Consider the following 27,926-nt stretch of genomic DNA (forward strand, 5'->3'; position numbering starts at 1 on the left):
CCGGGGGCTGCATGCAGGGATGGCTACGGCAGAGCCTCAGCTTGAGGGGGCCCTTCAGGTGCAAATACACACTCACATGTGTGCACATCTATACATAGGGGGGTGCAGGCATACACATGTGTATGGTTTAATTTATATACACACACGCGGCCACTGCCGGGGCTGTGCCGCTGTCCCGCACAGCGCAGCCGGGGCTCGAACCCATGACCCCAGGCCCGCTCGGGGACCACAGCTCCCAGGAGGCAGCGCCCACGGAACTCGGCGCCGCGGAGGGCCGGCCCCCGCCCAGTGCCGCCTCTCTATTGGTTGAAGAGCTGCCAATTAGTGGGAGATCGTCAGCGGATTGGCCGGCGAGGGGCGGCGGCGGCGGCCAGGCTTCCTGCGGCCGCCTTTGCACTGACCCCGGCATGGTGAGCGCGGGCCGGGGGGGTCTGCCCGGGGGTGCGTATCCAGGGTGCCGGGAGCGTGCATGCCTGGGGGTGCATGCAGGAGCTGTCCCGGGGGGTGCACCCCAGGAGGGTGCATGCCCAGGCTCTCCTGGGGGGGGTTGCACGTCCGGAGAGTGCCAGCCCGGCGGAGTTGCACGCTCGGGGGGGTGCACGCTCGGGGGGGTGCATGCTCAGGGGTGCATGCTCAGGGGTGCATGCATGGGCTGTCCCGGGGGTTGCACCCCGGGAGGGTGCATGCCCAGGCTGTCCTAGGGGGTTGCACGTCCCCAGGGAGCCAGCCCGGGGGGGGTGTGCCCGGGGTGACCCATAGCAGGGGTAGGGTCTGGGGGAAGCAGACAGCCCCGGCACTGCAGGCTGGTGGGGGGCTCCCCAGCTTCCCCCTGGCTCTGGGAGCTCGAGTGCCAGGATCGACCCCTGAGGGTGTCCCCGTGCAGGCGGTGATGGGGGTGCAGGTGGTGCTGAGCCTGTTGGCAGCCAGCATCATGCAGAAGATGGCCCCGCACTGCTCCTTTGCTCGCTGGCTGCTCTGCAACGGCAGGTACGTGGCCCGTCCCTCCTTGCTCGTCCCCATGGGGCCTTGGGGACACCCGGCACCGCTGACACCCAACTGCTCCCTTCCAGCCTGCACCGCTACAAGCACCCATCAGATGAGGAGCTCTGTGCCCTGGCAGGCAAGCAGCGCCCCAAGACCAAGCGGGACAGGTCAGCTGGGCTCGTGCCTGCGTTTCAACAGGCAGGAGGGACTTAAACCGATAAATATTTTGTTTTGGTGATAATGGAAAGTCATGCCGGCGTGCCGCGGGACTTCTGTGGGGAGGTGCGGCGCTGACAGGCTCGGGGCTGGTGACGAGGAGCCCCAAGCTGGGGACATGCCACCACGCAAGGGGCTTTCGGCATTGTGGGACACAAGGGACAAGCCAGCTCTTTGCCTACTGTCCCGAGCCCGGGTTTCCCTTGCAGGAGGATGAACGGCATGACAGATGACAAGCCCCTCTCCGTGCCCCGGGACATTGACCTCCGCCTGGATACCAGCCCCATCACTGCCGTGGATGCTCTCGGTAACCCCCCGTGCAACCCACTGCTCCCTCTGCATGTGGGACCCAGGCGTCCTGGCACCCAGCATCGCCCGGGACCCTTGGCCATGCCTGGGTCCCCGTGGTGCGGTGACATGTCCCTCTGTCACACCAGTGCTGCGTTATTTCCTGGAGTACCAGTGGTTCGTGGATTTTGCTGTCTATTCCACCGCCGTGTACATCTTCACCGAAGGCTACTACTGCCTGGCGGACCCCCAAAAGGAGACGAACATCGGGGTGCTCTGGTGCCTGCTGACGGTATTCTTCTCCGTGTATCCTTCTGCCAGCTTTTGGGGTGGGATTGCTGCCACCCGCCGGGTCCGATGGGTGGGAGAGGGAGCCCACCATCCTTGTGTTTTCCCCATTAGAAGCCTGTTGAGGTGGAAAATTTAAATTTATGGGTTTATAAACCGCTCACTGATGAGCTGTGAAGGTGCCCAGTGAGAGCCTTCCCCCCAGAGAAGGTGGCAGTGGCCCAACGACGTGGATGCTTTACCACATGCTAATGAGCAGGGGGTCCCACTGGCGTTGCGGGGGGGTCCCAAAGTCCCCAGTTTCCTTGATGGCCGCCCCCAGCAAGGTCTTCTTCATGGTGATGCGCCATTACTTCCGCTCAGAGGAGGGGGGCGAGCGCTCCGTCTGCCTCACCTTCGCCTTCTTCTTCCTCCTCCTCGCCATGGTGGCCTTGGTCATCCGTGAGGACTACCTGGAGTTCGGCCTCGAGCCTGGTGGGTGAGGGGGGATGGGAAGAGTTGGGCGGGCGGGTGGTCCCTGGGGGCTGCGAGCATCCCACTCATGGTGTGGGGCGGGTCACTCCCCGCAGGCCTGGCTGGAGTCAGCAGCAACCTGGAGAGCATCCTGAAGCAGCGGGGCTGGGACTGGACGTGAGTTGGTGGTAGGGCGGGGAGGAAACGGGGGGGGGGGGCGGTTTGGGAGGTTTTGTAAAACCCCTCTGGGGCTCACCGGGGACGGGGCCGACCCGTTCTCCCCACACTACCTTCTCTCTCCGCAGGCTGCCCCTTGCCAGGCTGGCTTTCAAGCTGGGGCTGGTGGCCCTGTGCTCCTTCCTGGGCGCCTGCCTGACCTTCCCAGGGCTGCGCCTGGCCCAGACGCACCTCGACGCTCTCCGGATGGCGGCTGACAAGCCCCTGACCCAGTTGGGTGAAATCTGTGGGTGGGGAAGGAGGCGAGGGGGTCGGTGCTGGCGTCTCGGGGGCCAGGACTGCCCCCCCCCCCAGCTCGGTGGCTGCAGGGTGGGGAGGAGGTTTGGTGGTGGGAGAGGGTGGAGGGGGCATGGGTGAGGACCGGTCCCTGCCCACAGAGGGATGGAGGGAGCGGGGGGCCCCAGGCTGCGTGGGGGTCTCTGACGGCTCTGCCGCAGGGTCCTGCTCCACGTGAGTTTCCTGGCGCCCGTCCTCGTGGTGGTGATGTGGATCAAGCCCATCTCGCGGGACTTCCTGCTCCATGCGCCCGTGGGCAAGCAGACGGTGCAGATGTAAGTGGGGCAGCGGGTCCAACTCTGTGCCCCGGCATCCGTGCTCCGAGGGGAAACTGAGGCACGGGTGCACCAGTCTACCTCCTCCAACTCCAGCAGCCCCCCATCCTCCCCACTGTCATCACCTCTCCCATCAGGCACCCTCCCTGGGGTGCAGGGGGGTTTCTGGACCCCAGGACCTTCCCGACGGCCCCTTCTTCTTGCCCCAGCATGTCGGACTCTGCCTACAACACCGCTCGCCTCTGGACCATCGTCGGCCTCTGCCTCTTGCGCCTGGCCATCACCCGCCATCACCTCCAGGCGTACCTGGGCCTGGCCGAGCGCTGGGTGGAGCAGATGAGGAAGGAAGCCGGGCGCATCACCGTCTTGGAGATCCAGCGCAAGGTCCGGACATGGGAGCCGGGATGGGAGCGTGGGTCTGGGCACGGCTGCCGGCCTCTTGCTGATCCCTGCTGCCCACCTGTCTGCAGATCACAAGGATTTACTGCTACGTCTCCGTGGTCAGCCTGCAGTACCTGGGACCCGTCATCCTCACCCTCCACTGCACGCTGCTCCTCAAGACGCTGGGTAAGGAGGTGGCAAGGGGAACGCGGGGGACATGGGGGCTCAGGAGGGGCAGGATGAGACCTGCAAGTCTTCATCAAGCCATCAGCATCCGAGGCAGCCCCAGGCTCTCAAGACATGGTTTGCAGTTGGCATGAACCTAGTGCATGCAGCGAGTGTGCTGGGACTCAGCCACCAGCACGGCTGCAGCATGGGGATGGGGCTGCAGCGCAGGGACCGACACCATCCCCCCCCCAGACTCGTCCCCTCTGTCACACAGGGAACCACTCGTGGGGGCTGTACGCGGAGCCCCCTCTCCTCCCTCCAGCAGCGACGGCAGCACCGCCACGTCCCAGCGGCAAGGACGGGGAGGATGTGCGTGCTGCAGTGGAGCAGATCACAGGCGTCTTGGGTGGCATCTTCACCCCCCTCTTCTTCCGCGGACTCTTCGCCTTCCTCACCTGGTGGGTGGCTGCCTGCCAGGTCGTCACCAGCCTCTTTGGCCTCTACTTCCACCAGTACCTAGCGGCCTCCTGACTGGGGGGGGCTGGGACCTGCCTCGGGGCGCAGTCGGTGCCCGGCTGCTGGTGCCCTTGCTCTTGCCTTGGCTGGGTTCCCCCTTTGCCCGTGGCACACGTGGACACACACGTGGGGACATTTCTGCCACCAGCTCTCGGCATGACGGGTTTTATGCATCCGGGCTGGTGCGGGCATCGCCTGCTCCTGCTGCCGATCACCACCGTGCCTGCTCTCGCCCTGCCGCTGCTCCGGGCCGCATCCCTCCGGCCCCTCTTCCCCTTCGCTGCCCCGCGCAGCGATGGAGGAGCCGAAGCCCTGCAGTCGGGTTTGCTGCTGCCCGCTCTGACCCATCGCGCCTGCCCAAGGCTCTGCTGCTGCTGCTGCTGCTGCTTTTCTCCAGGGCTGCCTGGGCGACACGTGCCTGGCCAAGGACTCGGCGGGGATCGCCCTTGTGTGGTAGAGACCTCAGAGGCAGGCTGGAGCAACAGCTTGCCTTGCCAGCACAGACCTTGGGGGTTTTTCTGCCCAGCATTTGCCTCCACCGGCTGAGGGTGAGTGTATTTTTGTAGGGTCGCTGCTCTGGCCGGCTGGGTTGGAGCTTCTTGGGGTCATCCCTCTGCTTCGTGTGAAATCCTCAGGCCCAGCAGCCTCGGCTGTTGGCTGGTTTAGAAATAAATAAGTAACCCAGAGTCTGTTTGGCATGCTGAAAGGCGGTGCTTTGTTTGCACTCTGCGGCCCCAAAGCCCCTCGGGCAGGGCAGGGCAGGGGGTCCCACGGCGCAAGGGCAGCTGCCTTTGGGCAGGCGGGCGAGCAGCAAAGCCCCGTACGCGTTATTGCAGCAAGGGGAAGAGGCTGAGCACTTGAACAAACCCTGCAGCCCGGCCCCATCGCACTCGAGGAGGAGACCTCACGTTCACCCCATCGCAGCCCGACTTGGTGCCTGTTCCCGACCCTTCCTCCCCCTCGGCACCGGGCTGGTAACACGCTGCTCGGCCCCACGGTGGCTGCGGGGGGGACGGACACGGGGAGACACATGGGGTACACAGCCCCTTGTCCCTTCCCCACCACACGGTGGGTGCTGGTCCAGCTGCATGAAAAAGGATTAGCAGGTCTGGGCTGCTCAGAGAAAGAGAGAGGGGATCTGATCCTCTTTGATAGCCTTGTAACGGTCTTAATTCCCTCTCGCTAAGGGCCGAGATGTGAAGGCAGCCCCTTGCCTGGCGATAACAGGGCTGAGCTGGACAGCCTTCCGCCTGGTTCCCGAGTACCCAGGCTGCGGACACAGTAAAAGCTCCTTTTGCAAAAAAATTATGGGGAAATTCCCTTTTTTTTGCAAACAGCTGGGGAAACCAGCGCCCAGAGCAGCACCATTAACCAGCACAGGACCAGGAGGAATTCGGCTCCAGCAGCACTGTCACCAAGATGTGGGTGGAAAGGGGCAAAGAAGCAGCCATTCCCCCCCGGGGCCGGGATGCAGAGGGACTTGTTCCAGCCTGCGCTGTCCCATTAAAAGCTAGTCCGACTGCCTTGATGGCTCATTTATCTAATTTTCCTTAAGCATGTGGAGGAAGCAGCCGGGGGCTGAGCTGGCAGGGAGGCCTTTGCGGCAGGAGGACGGTTGCTAGGGCCTGGGGTTGTGCTGCATTCAGACATGCAGACAGTTCCTCCCCTGAGATCTGCCCAGACGTGACCCTCTCAGGCGGGGACAATGACTGATAGACTAGCCAAGAGCAGGAGACAGATCCACAGGCACTGAAATTGGGCCACATCAAATAAAATGAGAGTGCCCCCCCATCTTCCTCGCCCCAGAATTATTTTTACTCTTTGTATTTTTGCTTTATTTAGAATAGGGTAGGGGCTGGGCTCTGCAAAGGGCCACGCTCGGGATCTCAGCGGAGAAGGGAGCGGCTCGGACCAAGAGGTTTTGTTGCTGCAGCGGTTCCGCTGCCACCAGGATTCAAACCGGCACCAGGAGTCCCTGCCGTGACCCAGATCTGGCCTCGCATCGCCCTGCTCCCCTTGTGCACACCCACCTTTGGTGGCCACCGAGCTGCACTCGGCCAGAAACCACAAGCTGGGGAGGAGGCTTGGGGTGCAGCAGCTCCTGGGGGTCTTCCTTCGTACCCCGGCAGGCAGGGAAGCACCGAGCCCTGCCTTCCCACCCCACTGCCACCCAGAACGAGATCCCCTTGCCGTCCTTACTGCCTGCATCGTGCAGAGCTGTTCCTGCTTGGAGCAGCGGGAAATTGCTAATTGCAGCTCTCCCCATGGGCGGCTGCCCAAACCGACCCAGGTGGATGCTCCCCTGCACGCAGGGAGCCAGAAAGCCGAAGGTAGGGATGCTAACCTCAACCGGCACCGTCGAGGGGTAGCTGGTCAGGGGAGGTGGACAGGGACCATTCTCCAGCTCTGCCACAGCCTTCCTGCAAGGTTCGGTGCGAGTCTTGGCGTCTGGGCCTCAGTTTCTCTTGGGGTACAAGCAGGACATCAGCTCTGCCCTGCCTTGCAGAGAGCAGCAGCGGGCTACAAGGAGGTTACTCCGCGGGCTGGATCTGTCCTCGCTGCTCAGACTCTCCTAGCGTGCAAGGCACTGCAGGGTCACATCTACGCTACACCTGCAACGCAGCTGAAAACCCCAAGGGCTGAGCAGGGGACCCCAAGTTCAGGGAAGCCGCCGGGCCATGCCTAAGCCGACAGTGCCACCTGCTGCCATTGCACACCCGTCCCCGTCCCACACTGACAGCACCGGACTCCTCTGGGGGAACCACAGGATTGGAGCCAGCTCCAGAGCTGCTTTCCTTCCTTCAGGCTTCTCCCAACTTCCATGCAAAGCCCAAAGCACCGACCGGTGCACTTTGGGGGGAGCTCCGTGCGCAGGAGACGTGTGTGGTTGGGGGCACAGTCACCCCACAAGAGGTACCCCCAGCCACAGGCCTCCCCCCCCCATTTAGTCCCTCAATAAATCCACTCAGATGTGCTGGGCCCCTCTCTCTTATGAGCAGCGTATGATAAAAGACACCCTCAGAGAGCCTGCAAAGTCAATTATAATTTTTTATTAAATATACATCTTCTCTTGGCACAAATCTTAAAATATATAAACATTATATAACAAAGTGTCTTCACTGCAATAAAATAGAACTCCAGATCCAAGAAAAGCAGTCAAAATTGACACACACGCATACACACACACATTGATGGTGAGGACACGTCTTGACAAAAGGCATTTAACAGTGTTTGTGCTAATATATGCATAGACGACACAGGCAGTGAACAGTGCTGGGAAACCCTGCATCACATGGCATTTAAGGGGGAGACAGGGGTAGCAGGAGGAATCAGCCCCTACAAAAAAAAAAAAAAAAAAAGGCTATTTTGTAGGAAGGCCACCTCCTCCTCCGGCCCAGTCCAGGCAGGGAAGGTCCGTAACACACGTCCTGGCTCCCTGCGGAGCCCAAGTACCCAGTCAGGCACCGGGGAAATGGCATGGGAAGTATCCCACCGCATTTCCTCCCCTTCCTGCCCGCCGAGGACTGGCACCAGACTCGCTTCGGGTTGCCACAGTGCTTCTGCTCAAAGTTTCCTTTTGTGCCTCATCTGCTTTCATGTTAAAGACGTCAGAGGGTAAAGACGATAGCGCTGGAGTCCTTCTGGGTGGAAGGCAATAAGAAGTTAACAGAAGTACCACTACTTTTCCACAGAAGCTATGAAACTGCCTTTGGAGAGTTTCCATGGAGCACCAATGCTACACCACAGACCCACCCCGTGGCTTGCAGTCACTTCGTGCCTCAGGAACCCAGAACTCCTCTCCTGATCCTTCCACCATGGTCCTGCCAACCACCAGCCAGCTCTTCAGCAGTTCTGCCTTCCTGGGGAATTGGCAGAGGTCTGCACGGGGCGTGCAGGGCAAAGAGGTTTGCAAGAAGCCAGCTCAGATCCCACCTCCCACATATTTAAGTTCCCTAAGGGATCCTCTGAGCCTCCCAGAAGGACAAGCTCTCCCCAAGCCAGCTACCCAAACAGCCACTTCTACAGAGCAAGTGGGCATCACGGGGAGTTACCGAAAAAGGAAAAAGAAGAAATGACACAAAGCAGCAGCATTTCACAGCTTGCGAAGGAAAGATGCTAGGAGAAGCGAAGGCTGGACAAGTAGTTCAAGAACCTTTCAAAAAACCCAAAAAACTTTCTGCCTCATCATCTAGTGACTTTAACGTTAGGCATCCCTGCCTGTGAGTGGGAAGCCTAGTTGGGCTGTTTGGGCATCGCTATCAAAGCCGCAATTTTGTCATTTTGGATGCATTTCATTGGACCTGATTTTCTTGAAGTGCTAGTGCGGGACTAAAGGTGCAGAAGCAGGGAAAGACAGAGAATAGACAAGGAAAAAAAAGCACAAATTAATGTTTGGCAGTAATGCATTAAGGAACAAATGAGAAACATGACTTGAAAATAAAAGCAAGGAATTTGAGAAGAATAAAATGGAAAAAAAAATAAGGAATTTGGGGTAGTAAAGAAGTTCTAAAATAAAGAAGGACTAGAGAATATTCCTGTTAGACTTGTCTCCTTTCTCAGAGCTAAAGGCAATGGACCTTCTAGGCCAGCACACAGGCACCCTCCCTTTCCAAATCAACATGCCCAAAACTCCTCGGGCACTCATTCCAGGCAGCAGAGAGATCTGGAACATGTCTCGATTCATGCAAGGATTAAGAGAAGGGAAGAGAACACACTGTTTCTCCTTTTCTACATTCAAATCAGAGAAGAAAAAAAAACAACCCAAAAGCAGCTATTTAAAACAACCCAAAGCAATAACACACAGTTACTCTGAACACTTTTGCCCAGGAAACAAAAGCACCAAAACCATTACAGACTGAATTCAAAGATCAGTCTCTGAACAAAACAGCCTGCAAAACTTGGAAAAACACATTTGGCTAAAATTCCATTGAATTAAAATCAGGTGCAGCTGCTAATTAAGGAACAACTTATCCGAGCCAAATGCTTCCAAGTCTGGCTGTGCTTCAGGTCTTGTTTCTCTTACTCAGAGTCCCCAGGCTCTAGATGAGCTGCCTGCACCGTGCTTCGGCTGCAAGGTGGGCAATGCCGGGGTCAGCCAGCCCGAAGCTGCCTCCTCCGCAGGCTTCCTGTTTGTTTAATATACTAGCTGCACTCCTGACGAGACAGAAGGTACCATGTGCAGATCTGCCCTCCCGTTCAGTCCCAAACAAGAGGCTAGTCATCCAGTGTAAATCCTTTCTCAGTCAGGACCCAGGAGGAATTAAGCCACCTCTGTTACCATAGGGGTTCAGCGATGCTCAACATCTCATAAGACAAGGTCTGCTGCGCTTGTCTCCAACATGACCTACCGTACTGTGGAGCAAAGGAGCCCGCTCTAACTTGGATGCCACAGTTCAGCTTCCTCTCATCTTCATATAGTGCAGGAATGACTGAGCTTTGAACTGGCAGCCTCCAAGCTGAGAGAGAACTCGGCGTGGGTTGTACACACAGTCAGACACACACACGCATGTACGCACAGTCAACTGCTGACACATCTAATTGCTGGTCTGTACCTCACTTTTGTGGTAGGATGCAACTGCCTTAGTATTTCCTCACTGGGCCAGACAAGATAAAGACAAGAGCAGAAGTAATTGGCTTCTCCATTGGAGAAATGAAGTCAGAGCTCTTGCAAAGGACTAAACAAAACTTCACCCAAATGAAGAGAACAGTTGATCATCTTCCATTAGCAATGGGAGCAAAAAATGCACAGAATCCATGGCTATCATCTCTAAAGACTCTTAAAACAATACCACCTAACGTCTCTTTAATTACAAGGTAAATCAGTGACTGCAGTTAAGTTTTACAACGGAAATCATCATTTGTGGGCTTGGAGGGAGAAATTACTGAGGTTAATACCCCACCCATCCACAACCATTAACATATGATCGATCCAATGTGTTCTGGGAACAACATGCATGCTAACACTTCAGTATGCTGGTTCTCCACCATGCCCACAAAATGGAAGTGTAGGTGCTCAATTCCTAGGGAAATATTTGGCATTAGAAGCAAGTTATGCTCCAAAGAACAAGTGCAAAGACAAAAGAAAGGAGAAAGCTATTTCTACCAATTGTGCAATTACCTCCATTCTCATTAATAAAGCCATGACACAAGGCTCAAACTACAACGGCTAAAATATATACAACAGAAAAGGATAGCTTTTAAATTATGCCTTATTTTTCTTTTATACGTTACAGACTGTATCAGCTGGAAAGGGATTTTTAATCTTGGTTTATGTAATCTGATTATCAGAGAAGTCTAAAGTTTGCTCTGACCTCTCTTGCACTCCAAATTTAATAGAGGAATGGAACATAAAACAAAACCACCCCCAAATCTCCATTTCCCCGAAAACTGATTTGAAATAGAAACACTGAAAGGTACTTTACCATTCATTTTCAAATTGTGACTGGAAATGATTGGCACTAGATATAATTTCTGAAGGGTCAATACTGACTGTGGTGCCCATTCTCCCAAGGACCCAGTTGGTCGAGAAGAACTCTAGGCATAAAAGCAAGTGGGTTTAGGTGTGGACTGTTGAATGGAGGCAACACAACCTACACAGCAGGCACCAAAAGACAACAAGGTTGTTCAGAAGCAGGGCCAGCAGCTTGAGGCTACTACCAGGCTGCATTCACCAGACGTGAACAGCCCTCTCAGGATAGCTATATCACACGTGCGTCTTTGAGATGTTTGTTCTTGCAACGTGCATAAAGCTGCGACAATAATACTGAAGGATAAAACTGCTTAAATTTTAAGTATGTAACATTTCCTTTTCTAGTGCATCAACACTACAGTCTGCCAAATCCCTCGGGAAACACTGCTTTTAAGATCATGACAACAACAGAAGGGTTTGGGTAGCCCGAAAGCATTACTGCAGTTTGACTCAATCCAGTTTGTGAATCCAGGCACGGCCCCTACTCAACAGCACTGACAACAAACATGAGAATTTGATTTACAAAACGGCTCAGAACTTTCCTTCCCTGCTGCCTGCAGTCTTTGGTAATCTCAGAGGGACGCTGCAAGCAAGGGATATTTTATGCAACTCAACCCAGAAATGAGAAGAACATTGGAAAAAGGGCAGCATTTCCAGCCAGAGCTCACATCCAGCTTGCAGAACAAAAGAAGTTGACCCAGACCTGTTAAATCCTGCTGCGTCCTGTTTTATGGAGACCCATGCTTACAGGTCAGAGGAATATGGAATTCCCTACAGACTAACTGGAATATTGCACTTGGCAGACTGCCTCCAGCTAACACGTGTTCAGTAACTACAAACTGCCTACCAGGAGCAGTCACTTCCCAGATTCAGAGGCTCATTGCGAGCACTGAGTCCTCTCTTTCATCATCCACCACTTCACCTGCCCACAGAGACCAGGTGAGGAGCCAGCAGCAGCACATGTTTGTTTGAGAGGCTCCACTCCTGGTATCAAAGAATAAAACACAAGGGTGAGGCAGCTACTTTAGAGGACTCAGTTCTGCAGAATCGTAAGAATTTTGTTTAGGAAAAGGTTAGCTTCAGGTCGAGCTTTCCACATAACTCAGAGGCTCACTAAAAAGAACAACAGAAAAAAACCAAACCAACAGGTAAGTTCTCAGCTGCAGGAGAGCACGTACAAAGTGAGGGAATGCTAGCATTGCTCTTTCTACACGTGTTGTACTTTTCCTCAGCAAGGGCTGTGGGGATTAAGCTACTACCTTTCAACATTAGTGCTGTGCTGTAATTTACGGAGAAGGATCTGCGTCAGGTCAAAGGTTGTGAAGCTTATTCCCACTGCAATTGGACCTTTGACCCAATTCATGCTGAGTCCTTTGTACAAGCCACGGATTAGTCCCTCTTCTCTTATAATCTCCTGCATGGTGAGAAGGATGGAACTGTACGTGTGTCCCATAACCCCCGCCGTCTGCATTCGTCGGCGAACCACATCCAGGGGGTAAGAAGCCGACTGGCCAATCAAGCCCGCACAGGCACCAAACAAAAGCCGCTCCGGAGGGGATGGCTGCAATTTCCCACTGTGATCTGGGAAAGAGAAAGTAGCAGAGTGTAGAAAGCTTTTTGTAATGAACACATGATTAAGGTCAAGTGGACGGAGAGCCAAAGAGGGTACTGAGTGCCAGAGCTCCTGAGATTTTGTTCCCAACTTGGTTGTTAGCTGACTTGGTATGTAACCACATCCTTCTGCACCCAGGACTTGCATGTTCCTGTTCCTCTGCAAGACAGAGATACTGCTTTTCTGCAGTTTGCCTTCTTCATAGTCTGGAATTGGAGAGAGGGAGGCACAAGGCATCCCTCACAAGCACAGAATTTTGCAATTGGCATCAGGGCCAGGAAAAGGATTTGTACCACTGAATTCAAACATCTCAAGTTGGCCAAAAGCCTACATCATTTTATTTCAACACAAACCAAGTTGCCTCACCTGCATGTAGTTTCTTCAGCGTCTCGTAGGTGAAGAAGCTAAGCCCAGCATATGGAATCACTCCAAGGATGGTTGGTGTAAATCCCCTATACAATGTCTTCAATCCTTCCTCTCGGGATATTCGGATGAAGACGTGAACAATATTGCTGTACCTAGCACGTGGACACAGGAAAACCAAATCTGCGCTGGTTAATGACTGTATACACCAGTAATATTTCCAACAGGACTTTCTGAAGGATCAACAATTAATTAATTTGGCTCCGAGCTCATCAAACGGCTCAGAAGGGATTTCAGAAGCCTGTCTGCAAATGGAGAAGCCAGTCACCAGCTCTCCTGTAGCCCTATCACAACATGCTTTCCTGGCTGTTAGATCTCTTCCGGAGGCATTGTGCCAGCTGGCCTCCTAAAGAACCAACACACAGGTTTTACTAGTGAGGTCTTTCGGTATTGATCTCCTTCCAGCCCCCAGACTAACCAGGGCTCTGCGCATTTAATCAGTGCTCAGACCCCAGCACTAAGAGGTTTATTACACCAAAGGCTCCGAGCAAGAAGTGACCCAGAAAATGGGAATAAAGTCATCTGACCTTAAAAGAAAGTTCTGCGTTTGTTCATGGTGCTTGCGCTTGCTTTCGTTAGGCACTTACATCTCCTTCGGCGTGACAGCCATTCGAGCACGGACCATATCCAAGGGGTAGGTTAACATGGCAGCCGTTGTGCCTGCCAGAGAGCCAGCAATGAATCGAGGAAAGGGTGTCAGCGCTCTAAAGTAAGGTGAGAGAAGAGACCAAACAGATCACCTGGAGATGGGAAATAATACATGGCTTTTGAGGATGGCTCTACTCTATCAGCTACCGAATCCCCTCCCTGCCTGTGTACTGAAGAGCGGTGGGTGGGTGGGGGTTGAAGCAGCTGTGGTTTGCCACAGCCATTCAAGACATAGGCTTAGAGAAATATCTGTTAAGGACAGCAAGCCTGACTTGGGGTGTCTCAGACACTATGTGCCCAAGAGCAAGAGGCTCAGGCCACACGCATGGCTCAGATAACAGCACAAGGCTGGATCCCGTTGCTTCTCCTGCAAAGAAAAGCTCTTTGTTTTGCCTGCCCACTCTCAGCACAGGGAAGTGCTAACTCAATGTCTAGGCCACTTCTTGCTCACGCCTCTAGAAGACAGGGTCTTCTCACAAAGATCTCCCCTGTGCAAGACTAGAAGCCCAGCCCTTTGCTTAGCCCCCTCACACACCCTGTTCTGCGAAGCCACCACGAGAAGGGCCGGCACAACTCTGTACCAACAGAGCTTTCAACTCAGCAGGCCTGCACAAAGCAGGGAAACGTGCTCCCTCCCTACAATCTATGGTCCCACAAACTGCTCCATCTTCCTCTGCAAGGATCAAAGCCATGTTGCATCTTACTTTCCCTGGAAGCCGTAGTAACTCCCCAGGAGCTGCTTGTACTCTTCGTGTGCACAGAACTGAATGGCAGCGTAAGGGATCACACGGACCATGGTGGCTGAGTTTCCTCGCCAGAGACTCCAGAAGCCTTCATTGAGGTAGGTGCGATAAATCAGCCTGTAGGCTTCCTGCAGGCAACCGATCAAAGGTCAGACAGGGAGATCATGATAAGAGGGAGTCCAAACAATAGAGGGGGAAGAGGTGACCCTATAGCTTAACCTCTCCAAATCCTCCATCCCACCCCAGCCACAGTAAGCTGGTATCAGCTGTTTATGCTCACAACCCTGACTCCAGAATAAGACAACTAAAATGTCTTCTCTGGGGAGACTGAATCAGATACATTAGAGTGAAAAAGAACCAGAGCCAGGAAGACAGAGTTTTACATTCAAGACATCTTCATTTTCCCTCCAAGAGCAAGGCACAGAGCTGGCTTGCTGTTTGCACAAACACTTCTCAACCCAAATTAATCTTCTTAGTATAAGACAGAAACATTTGGATTACACATATTAGCACAGCACACATGGAACAGCCGTAATGCACATGCATCAAAACGTTCAGCAAGCCACGACAGTGATCAGCTCCCAAATTCAAATATCTTAGGTACTCTGAAACAACTCCAATGGTGGTTGGGGGAAAGAAAACAATCACTAGAGGAGAAGGTCTAATAAAACAAAGCCCTGAGCGATGCTGCAACATTTACTGTCATGTCACAGGTAGAACCTGGAGCATGAACGAGGACTGAGGCCTCTCTGTGCTAAGCACTCGACAAAAACATGAATGAGCTTCCAGTTTTTCCCCCTCTATGCTTTTTCACTATAAGTGCTGCTAATAAAACCCAAGCAAGAAAGTTAAAATAAATACAAAGGAAAGATGCTGTTAGGGCTATTACTACCATTGGTCAAACAGGAGACAGACACATCACCTCACCTTGGCAGAAAATCTTTTTGAAGACACTAAAAAGAAAAAATGAGAATTAGGTCTTGCAATACATTTAGATGGATCAAATAAACCATAGAGGCATTTTATCTAAGGGATAAAAATAGAAGCAAAAGAATTAATGCAAGAGAAAAATAGAGATTCTTTACAGTAAACAAAGACTTTCCACAGGCAAGTGCTCCCAAACTCTCTTTAGCACATAAGTTAATTTTTCCACCTACTGCTATGAAAATGCTCAGTTTCTGTCACACGTCTTACTTTAAAGCACTAAAAATAAATAAATAATAATAAAACCCCAACAAACCCGCACCAACCACTTATTGTAGTAGAGCATTTCCATGCACAGGTTCCAGCCTAATGCCAGAATCCAGCAAAGAACGGGTCTGTTTAGCAAGGCTCCACGCAAGAATGGTTTCATCCCAGCAAAACTCAAATAAACACTCAGCTTCTTTTCTTGCATCCATTCAAACTGACAGCATCTCTTTAACTATGTAATACACGAGGCATTTGGAAGCAAGATTTATTTGGCATACAGCAGCTCTGTTTTGTAACACTCCTACAGCAGGAAGGAAACCCAGGCTAAAACCCGAACAGCAACGCTAATGAAACATGGTTCCAATTAAGTGTCTATTGCAGCTTCTCTCAAACTCCTTTGAGACTTGTAACCTCTCAAGTGTATCAAACAATCACATGCAAATACATTTTCACCATGCTGCTCCTTTATGCAATTCAACACTTTTTATTTAAGAAACAAAACCACCTCAATAACCAATTGCAGCTGGCTGTGCAATGGAAAAGAGGTCTTTTCCCTCTCGCACAGGAAAATTCTTCAGTCTCTGTTCAAGGGCAACCTTCCTACACTCACATGACCCAAAGATGCTTTCCCTTTTCAGGTAGGGAAGAGACCCCAGAGTAAAAACCCTTAGGAGAGCAAGAGACCATTAGATACCAAGAAATTGGTCAGAATGGGAAATTTTTAATCATATCCTCTGCAGCAAGTTTAATGGGCCAAACCAAACAGGTCTTTAATAAACATAGGCCTGTACAAATTAACAGTGATTTATACGGACAGCTGTTGACTCACCCCAGTTCTGCAGTTTCCATCTCACCTCTGATCCTGACATTTCCAACCTTAGATGAACTACAGTGTTTGTACTGGTGAGAAAGCACAGCGCGTACTCATCGCTGCACGAGCATCTGGTCACAGCTGCAATCCCAGCCTGCAGCCAGCCCAGGCTTTAGCTCCCTACAGCTCAAACTCCTTGATCTACATCCCCACTATTCCAGACCTCAGCCTCTACTACGCTGAGAATGAAAATCATGTCAAATGAAAGTCAATTCAAAACTAAATCTCATCCAGGGATTAAATTAAACCTACCCAATTAATTTAATCTGGGATGTCAACCAGATTTAAAATTCTTGGCCTCACCAAATGTCTACTGTATTAACAGCCTGCACGCTTCCCCTCTTTCCTTTGGGACAATTAGTGTAGCTGACAGCTCCTGCACCAAAGCAGGGGAACTGAACAGAGCCCATAATGGGGCTGAATCCCAAATCCTGCTAAACGTGTGAGAATTTTCTATTCCAATTAGATGAATTTTATTTTCAGTTACACACTTTAGGGGTTCCAAAAAGGGCTTTGTAATATGAAGCTAGGTATGCCGGCTTCAATGCCTCTTGCAGTACTTTTCATCATTAACTTCAACTCTAACCAAAACAATTCAGCTGCGATATAATGCAACTCAGAGTAGAAAAGACTGCACACATTTGAGCAGGCACAGCCTGGCATCCAGCCTTTAGCAAGAAACTCAAACAGCTCAATTACCCCCCTCCAGTGTCACCGCATTTCCTTATATTGCTCCTTTCCCCTCCCCACCTTATTTCTCCAAACCGCACAGACACAGAAACCCAGAGTGTTACCAATCATCCCCTCAGATGCTGCCTTTACAGTATCTACTCTGCACTCCAAACCTCTCCCTTCTGTCACAGAATACACATGGTCAGTCGACATTAATGAGCTGCGGGCATCGTCTCTAACCAGCAATACCTGCATCTGCGTTACACTGAAACAGCAAAACTCTTGCTGACTACCACGAGACTTTGATCCAATAGCATGGGCCAGTTGCACAACTGATGACACCTGCAATAATCCTACCAAGGATAAAACAATAGGTTTTTAGACTCAATTTGTTGTGGTAATGTCGCTATTCTGTCTGCATCCTGCCAGGTCTCTGCAGGCTGAAGAAGGGCAAAGCACTGGAGAACAGGCTGGCTGAGCAGATCAGAGAAGCTGTTTTGGATTCTGCTAACAATAAAATAAAAGCATGTTGCAAAAGCCAACGGGACTCACCTTGAAACATGATTTTTGTCCTATCCAGTGGAGCTACTGCAGTTTTAGCAACAGCACCAGCCAATGCACCAGACATCAGGGAGTTGAGTACTTTCTTTTTCTCCTGGTTACCCTGGAACAAAGCATTGGTCAGTACAGCACAGTCAATCCTAAGCAAAAGTTGTAATATTTTAACCTTTGCTGCAGCATTTACCCCCTCTCAAGCACTTGAGTCAAAATTCCCTTCAAAATTTCAAGCAAATTCCTGGTCAGATCACAAAGAACAAAGATTAGACTCATCTGCCAAGATGCAAAGTTCCAAGGTCTGCCAGCTCTTACATGTGCTGTTTTCTCTCCATTAGGATTTCCAAAAGCTAAGTCACTACCTCCTCACGATTTAGCCATGCACAGAAGGTAAGTTTCTTTCTTGCCCTTCCAGTAACACATAAACCCTATTTCTACATTGCTCCCTAGATCTTAAGAATCAAACAGGTTTCCTACTATGATAAATGGAATGGAAGTGTTTTTGTTATTGACATTCCTACCACAGCTCATATTTATAAAGCAGCTATCTTCTTGTAACACATGGGCAGAAAGCAAGTAAATGACTTGAAATCTAACACCATGAAGGTTACGGACTGAAAGACAAGTCAAGACAAGGCTTAAGAATGTTAACTTTTGATATGCTTTGTGTTTTCATGGAGAAGAGGAGTTAACATTTTTCTTTTTTTCAGAACATTTCACAGCTAAAAAGTTAATGTTTATTACCAAAATATATGGTTCAGTTCAATTTTCCATTCCAGTCTTTGCCTGTCTGGTGCTAAATGCAAGGGTAGCCATGCGAAGGCAGCACTGTGTGAACTTCAGCCTGAGTTTTGGTCTAAATCAGACCAAGGTTCAACATCTTTCAGTGTTTCCAGCAGGAGTCTAGTAACAGCAGCAAGAGCAGGGAAACCAAGACTTAGATTCTTCTTCCCAGCTCTGCCACTAAAGACATAACAAGACATAACCTTGAACAAGGCACGCAGCCCTGCCTGCCTGTCAGCTGTGAGCGATGCCCAGCCTTGTCCCAGAGGGCTGGAATTGCTCAGCTGTCCTCAGAGAAAGCAAAAGTTACACGTTACGTGCCTTGCACGTACACTACAGCTCTTTCAAGACTCCACAGCTCAAATCCCACCGAGCTGCTTACTTTCTACAGCAGCCACACAGCTCTTCTCTCAAATCCATTGCATATACCCAACAATCTCCTGCTCTTACCTCTGATGGGAGATGGGTTGGTGTAATGGGCTCCACATCCTGCCGTTTGAAATCCACTTGACCTTCTCTCACACCATTACCCATACCAGTTGCACTTACAAGCGGGCAGAAGAGCTACGGCTCCTCAATTGAGAACAAGAACAAAGCAAGAGTTAATGTCAAAAGTAGGAAATATGCAGGTAGTATAAAGCTTGTACGGGAAGGAAGAGCAACCTACTACTCCCAGGGCTGTTTTCAGTAGGAAAACCTCCATCCCAAGCTCCCAGCTGAGGAGCACTTCCAGGATCCTAGCGCCGTTTCCTTCCTTTAAGGCACAAGTGTATATGTGTGGGGTACTTTGGTGATACGTAAAAACTGCATCAATTATATTCACTCTTTTCAGCCCACAAGGAACTCAGCTGCAAGGTACACCAACAATATATCCATGGTTTCTAGAGAGAAGAATCAGATCCTGGCCTGTCCTCTTCCATCGCTTACAGTGAGGATTTTGGTTGATATTCAGTCTGACTGCTGAGCATCTAGATATTAGATAAGGCATGTAGAAATTTAAAACCCAGCCCTGGAAAATGGAAAAAAATAGTCACAGCAGTAAGTCCCAAAAGCCTGCCATAAGCAATTGGAGGTTATTTTAGGAAACGGATAGATCCAATGCCTCACACGTGCCATAAAGGCTATTTTGATGATGCTAGCCATTTGACTGAAAGCAGCACATCAGTGATTTCAGAACTCCCTTTCTTCACAGTTGCAATGCACATGTGCTTGTAGCTAGTGAATCTGTGCAGTTTGCACAGATGTTTCTTGCTGTGATACATGCTCTCATTTGCCTCATGAAAGGCAAGGTCAATCTAACCTTAGCTGCAGAGTATAAATGCAGAGATAATGCTTTAAATAGAAGCTATCACTTTAGCAGCTATCTTTCTAATATTTCTGGGGTTTATGATGCAATTTTTGCATACTTAAATATGCAGGAATGAAAGAGCTAAAGTTTGAAAAACTTGAGTTAGCAGAGAAAGGCAGCCTCTCCGAGTTCCAAATCTATTCCCAAATGGGGTGTTGTAAAGATCAGTTTTCCAAGCAACAAGCCTGCTCAAATAGCCACGTTTCCATTTTGTTAGCTTGCTTTCAAGGAGCGTGGTATTAGGAAATCTGAATTCCCAAACTGCTCCCCAGTTCTGCCACAGCCTTCTCGCACGTCCTCCAGCAAGTTTCTTCACCTCTGCCCCCCTCTGATGCCTAGGAAACCTCAGGCACAACAGCTTGCTTACTCAGAAAGGCCATCTTAAGACTACTTTTTCCCCCCTTTTAACAATCTCTAGATATTACATGCTTGTCAGCACCTTTCATACTTGCTGACCTATTTTTTTCCCCCCACATTGCTCTCATAAATTAGTGCCAGACATCACTTTCAAAACCCCTTGGCTGCGGCAGAGATATTAACGCAAAGCCAGAGACAGATCAGCTTTGTCTGTACTCGTGCATGACCAATTTGTGATGATGAAGCTCTGCATGACCCGTGCACTCAGTCTAAGGGAGGACAAACACACCTGGGTATCTTAAATGCCAGACATCACTTGCTAGAGCTTTGGGAAAACACATTATCAATGCGTTTACAACTCCTGAGGGTGTTTTCAAAAAGAGGAGCTTGCAGGATGTTGCTCAGAGAGTAATAACTTAAAATTTTAATGAAAGATAACATCTGATAGTTCAAAGCACAACCTAAACAGCATCAATGTTTGCACTCAAAAAGCTCTGTCGTGGAAGCTTGGTCACATCAGACCATGTGAACAAAAACTCCCATAAGGATCAAGACCAAAGATGATTCATAACACTATGGAGCAGAGCACTTCATTGAATTATTTTGCAGAACACAGACTGTTGATTACTTCTAATTACTACCTGCAGTTACTTCCTTTTTTCCTATCTCATGTACCTGGAAAATTTACTGTAAAACAATGCCTTTCAGCAAGAGCATGACAAATCACAGGTGGAGATATTATCCCTAGCTATCTCAAAGAAAGAAATGTAGGTCATAATATCAGATTTATCGCTATCAAAAATAAACCCACAAAAATAGCAGTCATGCTAAAGAGCTTAGGCATGCAATATGCAAATTTGTTTTAAAACATGATTTTGAAAGATGATTGAGAAAGAGATGACTAAAAGGAAATTTTAAAAACTAAACTGATGATATTAAGCCTGGACTTATTTTAGAACATGCACATGTGTAAAGATGATACCCATTTACTCAACAATATTCTCTGTGATCCTATTCAGAGATGTTCTTTATTTTTAGTGCCCAATGCCCTGATCTTACAAACACCTGTCTATATGCTCAATTTTACACATTAAAACTGCTCACATGCTCTACGTAAATATAGGCTCTAAACTTGCAGAGGCTTAAATGCAAAAATAACTTTTATTATTTTTATTCACATTTGCTCTCTGCAAAGCAAGGCAGCTTTATTTTATTTTGGAGTTGGGCTGGATTCTGATGTCAGTGAGTTATTAACTGGTCAGAACAGCCAGAATTCAGTTAACGCACACTGGAGCCACAGGGAACAAAGCTTTGCTTTAAAGTTTCAGTGTGAATTTGTAGTGCCTGGCCATTAGAAGCCAGACATTATTTTGCATAGATATCAATCTGACTCCCTCATTAAGTAATCCACTGAAACCCAACACGGAGCAGCTGGATATTTTTAAATCCTTGTATTTTGTATAGCCCCATACACAGTCATTACTTATGTTGATGAAGCCACAGGAAACAAACAAACAAAGCTGTGGATTAGATTTTTTTATAACACACTTCTGTGTTATTTATATTGTAGTTACACAGGTCCTTGTCACACATCTGGATCCACACTCCTCAGTACTACATGCTACAGAGTAAATCATTCCCCTAAGAGAATATATAATCAGAAAGCAAAATTGCTGGTGAAGGCGAGTTCAAAAGTTAAAGAAGTTTAATGAGTAACATACGCTGTGCTTTTATGACAAAATTCGTGATAGTTTATCAAAAGTACAAAGCACTTACTCCGGCATCCAGTTTCAAGTCCATCAGAAAACACTGCCTGTAACTTAGCCATGCTAATTCACAGTCACAGATTAAAGCTTATTTACCAAGCTGCCAGACAGGGAAGCTCAAGCCCTTCGTTTCTGGCAGCGGCACCTTAGACAAAGTGATGAACTCAGCAGCCACAGTCTGCTTTGTGACGGTCCAGAGCCCTGGGACTCTTTCTAGGTATCCTGCCCGTGTTCTAGCAATTGCAGAAACATCTGTGAGCTAAAACAAGTTTCACTCCCTGCATACCAGGAGATACACAGAATATGCTCTGCACATGAAAAACTAGAGCATTGTTAGTCTTTCCTTTCCATTCTCCCAGCTCTCTCTAGCAGCACTTAATGAATACCTGAGCAAGTTCAATCAAGCTGTCAAATTGACTCTCTGACAAGTTAGACATTCTGCTTTTCTTGGTGGTGATTTTGATTAAAAGGACAGGCGAGACAGAATCAAGTTATTCAGATGATAAAAGCAACCTACTAGGAAGAATATCTTACAGGCAGGTGCCAGTTCATTGCCCAAAGCGGGTGGGGGTTGAGAGAAAAAATAGCTCTAGCTGTCCAAGCCACTTGTGAATCCAATCATGACGCTATGCCAGCTATTTCATTTGAACATATTTTAAATTACACAAACTTAAGATAATTAGTTCCTCAGCAGAAGAGCCAATGACTTTCAGAGACCAGCATCACATCTAAGAGATAAACACAAATTCTCCAGTTAGGGCGTGTACAATTAAAAACATATTGCTAAAGTAATGGCTTGCAGATTATTATACAGTTCCATATTTCAAAATTAAACCTCATTTAAAAGTTCGGCTTCACATCATTATGCTACGACCTGCCTGAAATTCCTCCTTCATGTATTTTAACAGCTGTGCACACACTTTCCCATGGCAGATCAACACCACCAACTTCCAGGAGCAGCAGGAAGGGAAGGAGAAAAACTGGTTGGGTTTTTGTTTTGGTGTTTTGTTTGGGTTTTTTTTTTTCCCCCCCACAAACCTCACAGCTGGAGGAGGTAGAAATCACAATGCCCATCCTTTCCAGGCTTCACTAACATCCTAACCACTCCCACTCTGCCAACACCCAGGCAGACCCAAAACTACCTGTTAATAAGAAAAATACCTTAACTACAAAAGCAGTCCTTGTCATTACAGTTTTCACATTACTACATAGCCAGAAAACCGGAGAAGCCCAGGCATCCAGCTCAGAGACTGGCTTGCAACGTGTCATTACTGAAAAACAAGTTTGTCTGATATTCTCCAGTGGAATTTAGACCTGTCACAAACCACTAAGATTCCTGAAAGAACATCATCTATCCACCAAGAACAGCAGATACACTGCAAAGCAAACAGCACCATCAGCTATCTGATCCAATGGCAGCTATTTGCTAAGAAACGTTGCTTTTTCCTTGAACAACCCCAGTAGTAATTTTAGAAGTCGTTTAGAGCCCTGGACGTAGGAGTGTCCTGACAGACAGGTAATGGCAAACCCACATAGTTTCAGCAGGCAAGAGCTGCTGTGACTTGATGCCCACAAAATGCACCGTGTTCATCAGACAGAAGAAACTTAGTCCTGCTATCCACTTCTTTCTAACTGCTAGCAAAAACAAGGATTGATAACTGCTTCTGAGGAGACAAAACAAGGTGCGTACAGGCACACAGAAGACTTTTAGTCAATACTTGGGAGTTGTGTACAGCAACTTACAGCTCACAGGCATTGCTGTTACACAAGCTTGGATGAAGTCACAGTTCACCTCCGGGGCAGAATTTTGATTTCATTCAGGTAAAGTCACTGGTATAACTCCATTCGGAGATGCCAGCTTCCCTCATTACTCAAGAGCTATCCAGTTCCTAATTCTTCTTTTTTTATTGTGTTGTTAACATCACTAATGAAAGCGTATAATTAAATTAGGAAAAAAAAAAAAAGAAAACCAAGAGAGTTCCCACAGAAATTTTCACACATTTTCCCAGGCTGAAGTTAAACAGTACCCAGGGAAGTTGCTCAATTAGGTTTCCTTCAATTGTTAAGCTGAGCAATTGAGCCTGACAGAGAAAGAGATGTGGTAAGAGCTGAGATTACTGCAGCCTTAAATTCACCCTTGGAGCAAAAGCATCACAGAAAATCCCAGAAAAAAGGGCTGAAATACTCAGAGCAGGGGGGTGAACTATAACTACATGGCCCCTTGAGGTCCATCTTGGCCTTCCAGTTTGATTAAGCCATTAAAAATCAAAACCATACATGCCCTGCAGACTCAACTCTCTTCAGTCACATTCATCCTTCAGCTGCATACAAATCTGATCCCAAAACATTAGCTATGAATAGTCCATTGCACTTCTTCCTTTAAAGGTCTGTACAGAAACTGTTAGTAAGGTTTTAAAAAATCATCGACAATTTAACTAAAAGACTCACTATACAACAGTATTTGGAAGAATTTAATTTTTTTTACATGCTTTCTTAGCTCCAAAGTACAAAATAAATGCTCCTCCTGCCTCCCTAAGCCAGAGACAACTCAAGTCTACCAATAAAACTGAGGATAAAGATACAAATTCTTTGCGTGGTTTTACATTGTCTGACTTAAGCCAGTTGCTGAACGCTGGGAAATGGTTAAATCTAAACCTCTACAGCAAGGCCAGCTGCATTATTCAGAGCGTCCAGGAGACTCACATTTTGAACTAAGCTTGGAAGGAAGGAGTGAGCCACAGAACAGAGAAAATCTTGGCAAGAAAGAACAGTGCTTCATTCTTCAGTCGCTAAAAGAAGACTGTTGCTGGGAACACCTCAACTATGCTTTCCACAGCCAAAAACTGAAGACAAGGTCTTACCTGCAAGACAGATAACAGCTTTATCTGAGGAGGGACAGAGCACTTAAACAAGGAGACTGAATCACAGGGGCCCTCTGCTCAACCCACTCCATTTGTCAGACAGCAATCACCTTCCTTCGGGAACAGAAGGCAGAAAAATAAACAAGCAACCAACCACACACACACAAACCCCAGAGCATCCTCCCAGCTTGAATACTTCTCTCAAAAATTATTTCTCAAAGGTAATGTCATAAAGGAATGACAATAAAATATTACATATGACCTCTTGGTCAGCAGGCCTATGCAAATGCAAGCTTCCACAGGCACACATGAGGTCCCAAAGTGACAGATCTCAGCACAGATGATTTTTTTTTTAATTCAAACTGAGATTATTTGGAATACATGCACAACCTCCAGTCAATACACGAGCAAATCTTTGCCAGGAACTATTTCAACACAATAACGGATAATTACAATCTCTGCTCTAAAACCCCAGCAGTTTAAATTGCCTATGATAAAAAATATATAAATAAAGAACTAAAATCTTCCATCATTAAGCAGAACAACCCACAAGCGTGCCAAGCAGGTGTCATTTCCTAACAGCAATGCTTTCCACACTGACTGGACAGAGTCATGCTAGACCGCAAGTTACCCACCCCGCTGTCTGTCATACTCACTCTAAATCATACAAAAATTAACACAAAGTTAAGCATCAACTCTGCTTAGCCAAAGCATTGCAGATTTCAATTAAGTTTGATTACCTTATGGTAACTCGGGCCTAGCAGCACTAACACATGATGCAGACACGCCTTCATCATTAACTGCACAACAGCAAGGAGTAGCGGATTTAAAGCACAACTAGAGAGCAAAGGACTCCTCTAACACTCATTATTTATTGTGTACCTGGAGTAAGCTGTTTGCATCAGTTCACCTTTCCACACAACACGAGAAATAATCTCCCTTCGCAAGACAACTACCAGGAATACTTACACATCACCTGGAAAACAGAGAACAGCACTGCAGTGTGAAGTATCGGTATCAGTTTCACGTAAGGAAGGTACAAACCCAATCGCATCTTCCTACCATTAGCTGCAAAGTTACTAGAAGAAAATTATTCCTGGTTCCTGCGCTTTTTTTTCTAACAGCAAACCTGTCCGACCTGTACCAAGCCCATCTGCTTCATCAGGTAACCGCACACTCAAAGCTGTGTTGGTGCTCACCTTATGTTTTATGCAACCTCTTGAAGCAAAGTTTAACGCACCAGATATGCCCGAAACACGCACCCTCGATGGGAACTGCTTAAGTCAGTGTACTAGCTGCAGGTCAAGCAAAAAGAAATTACTGCAGCTCCTGACTCATACTGCTGTGCTATCAGGAGCTAAAATTCCCCTGCCTGAAGCAATCACTGGGGCCAGAGAGTTCCTGCTGAAATCCAACACCCAGGACAGCCCCAGTCCCCTCTCTGCAGCAGCTCTCCTCAAGACCAACATTCAGAGGTCCTAAACAATGATTTTGATTTGCTGAGGGAAAGAAAAATAAGTGTTGAGTATCCACAGCTCTAGAAAGATGTAAAGATGCTCAGAGTTACCTAGAATTCAGCCCTTGTGTTTTAGACACCCAATCATAAGACTATTTTTAAATCCATTCACCCACAGGTTGTCGGTATGATTATACCAACCCCCTGGTACCCTTATTACACAGTCTCTCTTCCCTCAGCTGTTTTCCAACACCCACAGACATCTCTTCCGTTCCTTTACACACGCACCCTTCTCCCAAACTAGAGCCATTTAAAAAACCAGAATGTTTTCAAAACACTCTAAATTCATCAAACCACAGGAAAAACATCGGAGGAGCACACAACCTCCAAAAAAAGCTTGGCTGTTAATGTGACCGTGAAGCATAAGAACCCAACACAAAAAAAGCCAAGTGACGGCAGACTCCAAACTCACTTTACGCAGTTTGCTAAATTAACAGCCCACAGGAAAATGATAGTCAGCAAACACAAACACCTCTTCAGCTCCTCCAAACTTCAGGGCAGCACAGGTTTAAGGTCAACAAAGCAACTGCAACACCAACTGCCATACCTGCGGTACAGCAAGTTACACGTTTGCGTGCAGCAGAGAAGGTGGAACGGTGTTTATTAAGCCTGTGCAATCATTTCCAGCATTTTCCATGTGTCCTTCTGTGTTGCAATTTAAACCAAATCCGAGACGCTTCTTCCGTTTCCACACCTGAAGGCAAAGCAGGAAAGTCACCCCTGCTCTGCAACTTTTTGCTTACGCTGAAGTAGGACAGAAGCAGAAGACATCGAGAGATCGGCATTTAATGTCTTCCACACCCTCTGGTACCTACCCCTCAGCGGAAAAACACAGGTTTGCCTTATTCTCAGGCTCACATCAACTTAAAAAACAAACTAAAAAAATCACATCTCTCACCTAAGCGCGCACCTGGAGACACGCGCTCATCTGAGCCCGGCTCTGATCAAAAGACTTTGCAGGGAAGAGGAGCCTGACGCGTTTGACACAGACACTCGCCTCACACCTGAGAAGCGGGACTGGCTGGCAAGGCAGCAGGCAGGAGACAAGCAGGAGGGCCAGAACCAGGCAAGAGGAGCGGTGGGAGAGGCTGGCGAGGCAGGCAGAGGGCCAGGCAAGGTGTCTAGCGGGGCGGGCAGGGAGGCAGGGGCCGGGAAGGCAGGCAGGGCGGGCAGCGGGGAGGGCAGCCCGCAGGCAGCGCGACCTCGGGGCGGGCCGGGCCTCCGGCGCCGTGCCGCAGCTCGGCGGTGACCACGGCAAAGGCCGGTGCCGCTCTCCCGCAGCGCGGGCCGGCTCCCAGCGCGGCTCCAGTCGCTTCCCCCCCCCCCCCCCCCCCCCCCCGACTCCCGGGCAGAAGCGGGCGGCGGCGAAGCCCGGCCGGAGAAGCCAGAGCCCCGCCGGCCCCGGCAGGACCGCTGGGACAGCACGGAGAGCAACGAGGGGCGAAGCGGCGGTGACCCCACGGGAGGCCGCAGCAATGTCACCCCGCCACGCACGGCGCGACATGGCCCGGGGCCGCCCGGCCCTCAGGAGCGAGGCCACGGCGATGGGCGCCCGGGGCCGTGTCAGCGCCCGCCGCGGGGCGGAGGGGCCCGGGGCCGGCCCGCACTCACCGGCTCGGCTCCACTCCGCGCTCGGCACCGCCTCAGCCGCCGTCTCCCCGCGGCCGCCAGGCCTCCCCCTCCCCGCTGCGCCCCCGAGAGGCGGGGCCCGCCCTGACGGACGGCCAATCCCCGCGGCAGGGGCAGTACCGTGCGCGGGGAGTGGCTGCAGGGCCTCGGACAGGCGGTGGCGGCAGCCAACCGGTGCTGGGAAGGGGCGGGCTTCGCGGCCGGGGGCGGAGCGCGGTGTGTCGGTATGAAGCGGGCGGGGGCGCTGACCCGCGCAGGGTCCTGCTCCGCGCTGCCGCCTGCACCGGGCCCGGCCCGGCCCGGCCCCGCCCCACTTGCCTCCCCCCCACCCGCGGCAGCGTGCCGGGCCTGACCCCCGGCCTGCATGGCTGTGTGCCATGCCCGGCCCCGGTGTCCTACA

The 27,926-nt window shown here is 49.8% G+C and overlaps 2 protein-coding genes across 7 annotated transcripts; one reads left to right on the forward strand and one right to left on the reverse strand.

Annotated features, from left to right (window-relative positions):
* Positions 1-357: 357 nt before the first annotated feature.
* TMEM161A (transmembrane protein 161A) lies at positions 358-4,762 on the forward strand. Its single transcript, XM_054805379.1, has 12 exons — positions 358-441; positions 884-987; positions 1,071-1,151; positions 1,410-1,507; positions 1,638-1,794; positions 2,099-2,250; positions 2,346-2,406; positions 2,535-2,678; positions 2,904-3,017; positions 3,227-3,401; positions 3,488-3,584; positions 3,841-4,762. Exons 2-12 carry the CDS (start codon positions 890-892, stop codon positions 4,095-4,097), a joined length of 1,434 nt encoding a protein of 477 aa, XP_054661354.1. The 5' UTR covers positions 358-441; positions 884-889; the 3' UTR covers positions 4,098-4,762.
* Positions 4,763-7,116: 2,354 nt separating this feature from the next.
* Positions 7,117-27,575, reverse strand: SLC25A42 (solute carrier family 25 member 42). Of its 6 annotated transcripts, XM_054805847.1 has the most exons (9): positions 27,509-27,547; positions 24,224-26,591; positions 18,500-18,622; positions 17,264-17,375; positions 14,905-14,930; positions 13,939-14,105; positions 13,174-13,290; positions 12,530-12,681; positions 7,117-12,132 (listed from the first exon to the last, which is right to left on the reverse strand). In XM_054805847.1, the coding sequence occupies exons 3-9, from the start codon at positions 18,581-18,583 to the stop codon at positions 11,807-11,809; spliced, it is 984 nt and encodes a 327-aa protein (XP_054661822.1). In that variant the 5' UTR covers positions 18,584-18,622; positions 24,224-26,591; positions 27,509-27,547; the 3' UTR covers positions 7,117-11,806. The 6 variants fall into 6 exon arrangements, with proteins under 6 accessions (XP_054661822.1, XP_054661817.1, XP_054661818.1 ...); XM_054805842.1 differs by lacking the exon at positions 24,224-26,591 and having other exon boundaries at positions 27,509-27,575; XM_054805843.1 differs by lacking the exon at positions 24,224-26,591 and having other exon boundaries at positions 18,500-19,017; positions 27,509-27,561.
* Between the last annotated feature and the right edge of the window lie 351 nt (positions 27,576-27,926).

This window comes from Grus americana, chromosome 28 (genome assembly GCF_028858705.1).
Source record: "Grus americana isolate bGruAme1 chromosome 28, bGruAme1.mat, whole genome shotgun sequence".
NCBI lineage: Eukaryota > Metazoa > Chordata > Aves > Gruiformes > Gruidae > Grus > Grus americana.

Coding starts and splice junctions, on each gene's coding strand:
- TMEM161A (XM_054805379.1), top strand. CDS start 890: ATGGGGGTGCAGGTGGTGCTGAGCCTGTTGGCAGCCAGCATCATGCAG. Junction 2,407..2,534: donor CAGCGGGGCTGGGACTGGAC/GTGAGTTGGTGG, acceptor CTCTCTCCGCAG/GCTGCCCCTTGCCAGGCTGG. Junction 3,585..3,840: donor GCTGCTCCTCAAGACGCTGG/GTAAGGAGGTGG, acceptor TCTGTCACACAG/GGAACCACTCGTGGGGGCTG.
- SLC25A42 (XM_054805842.1), bottom strand. CDS start 18,583: ATGGGTAATGGTGTGAGAGAAGGTCAAGTGGATTTCAAACGGCAGGAT. Junction 17,376..18,499: donor CAACCCATCTCCCATCAGAG/GTAAGAGCAGGA, acceptor GCTTTGTTCCAG/GGTAACCAGGAGAAAAAGAA. Junction 14,931..17,263: donor GACAAAAATCATGTTTCAAG/GTGAGTCCCGTT, acceptor TTTTCTTTTTAG/TGTCTTCAAAAAGATTTTCT.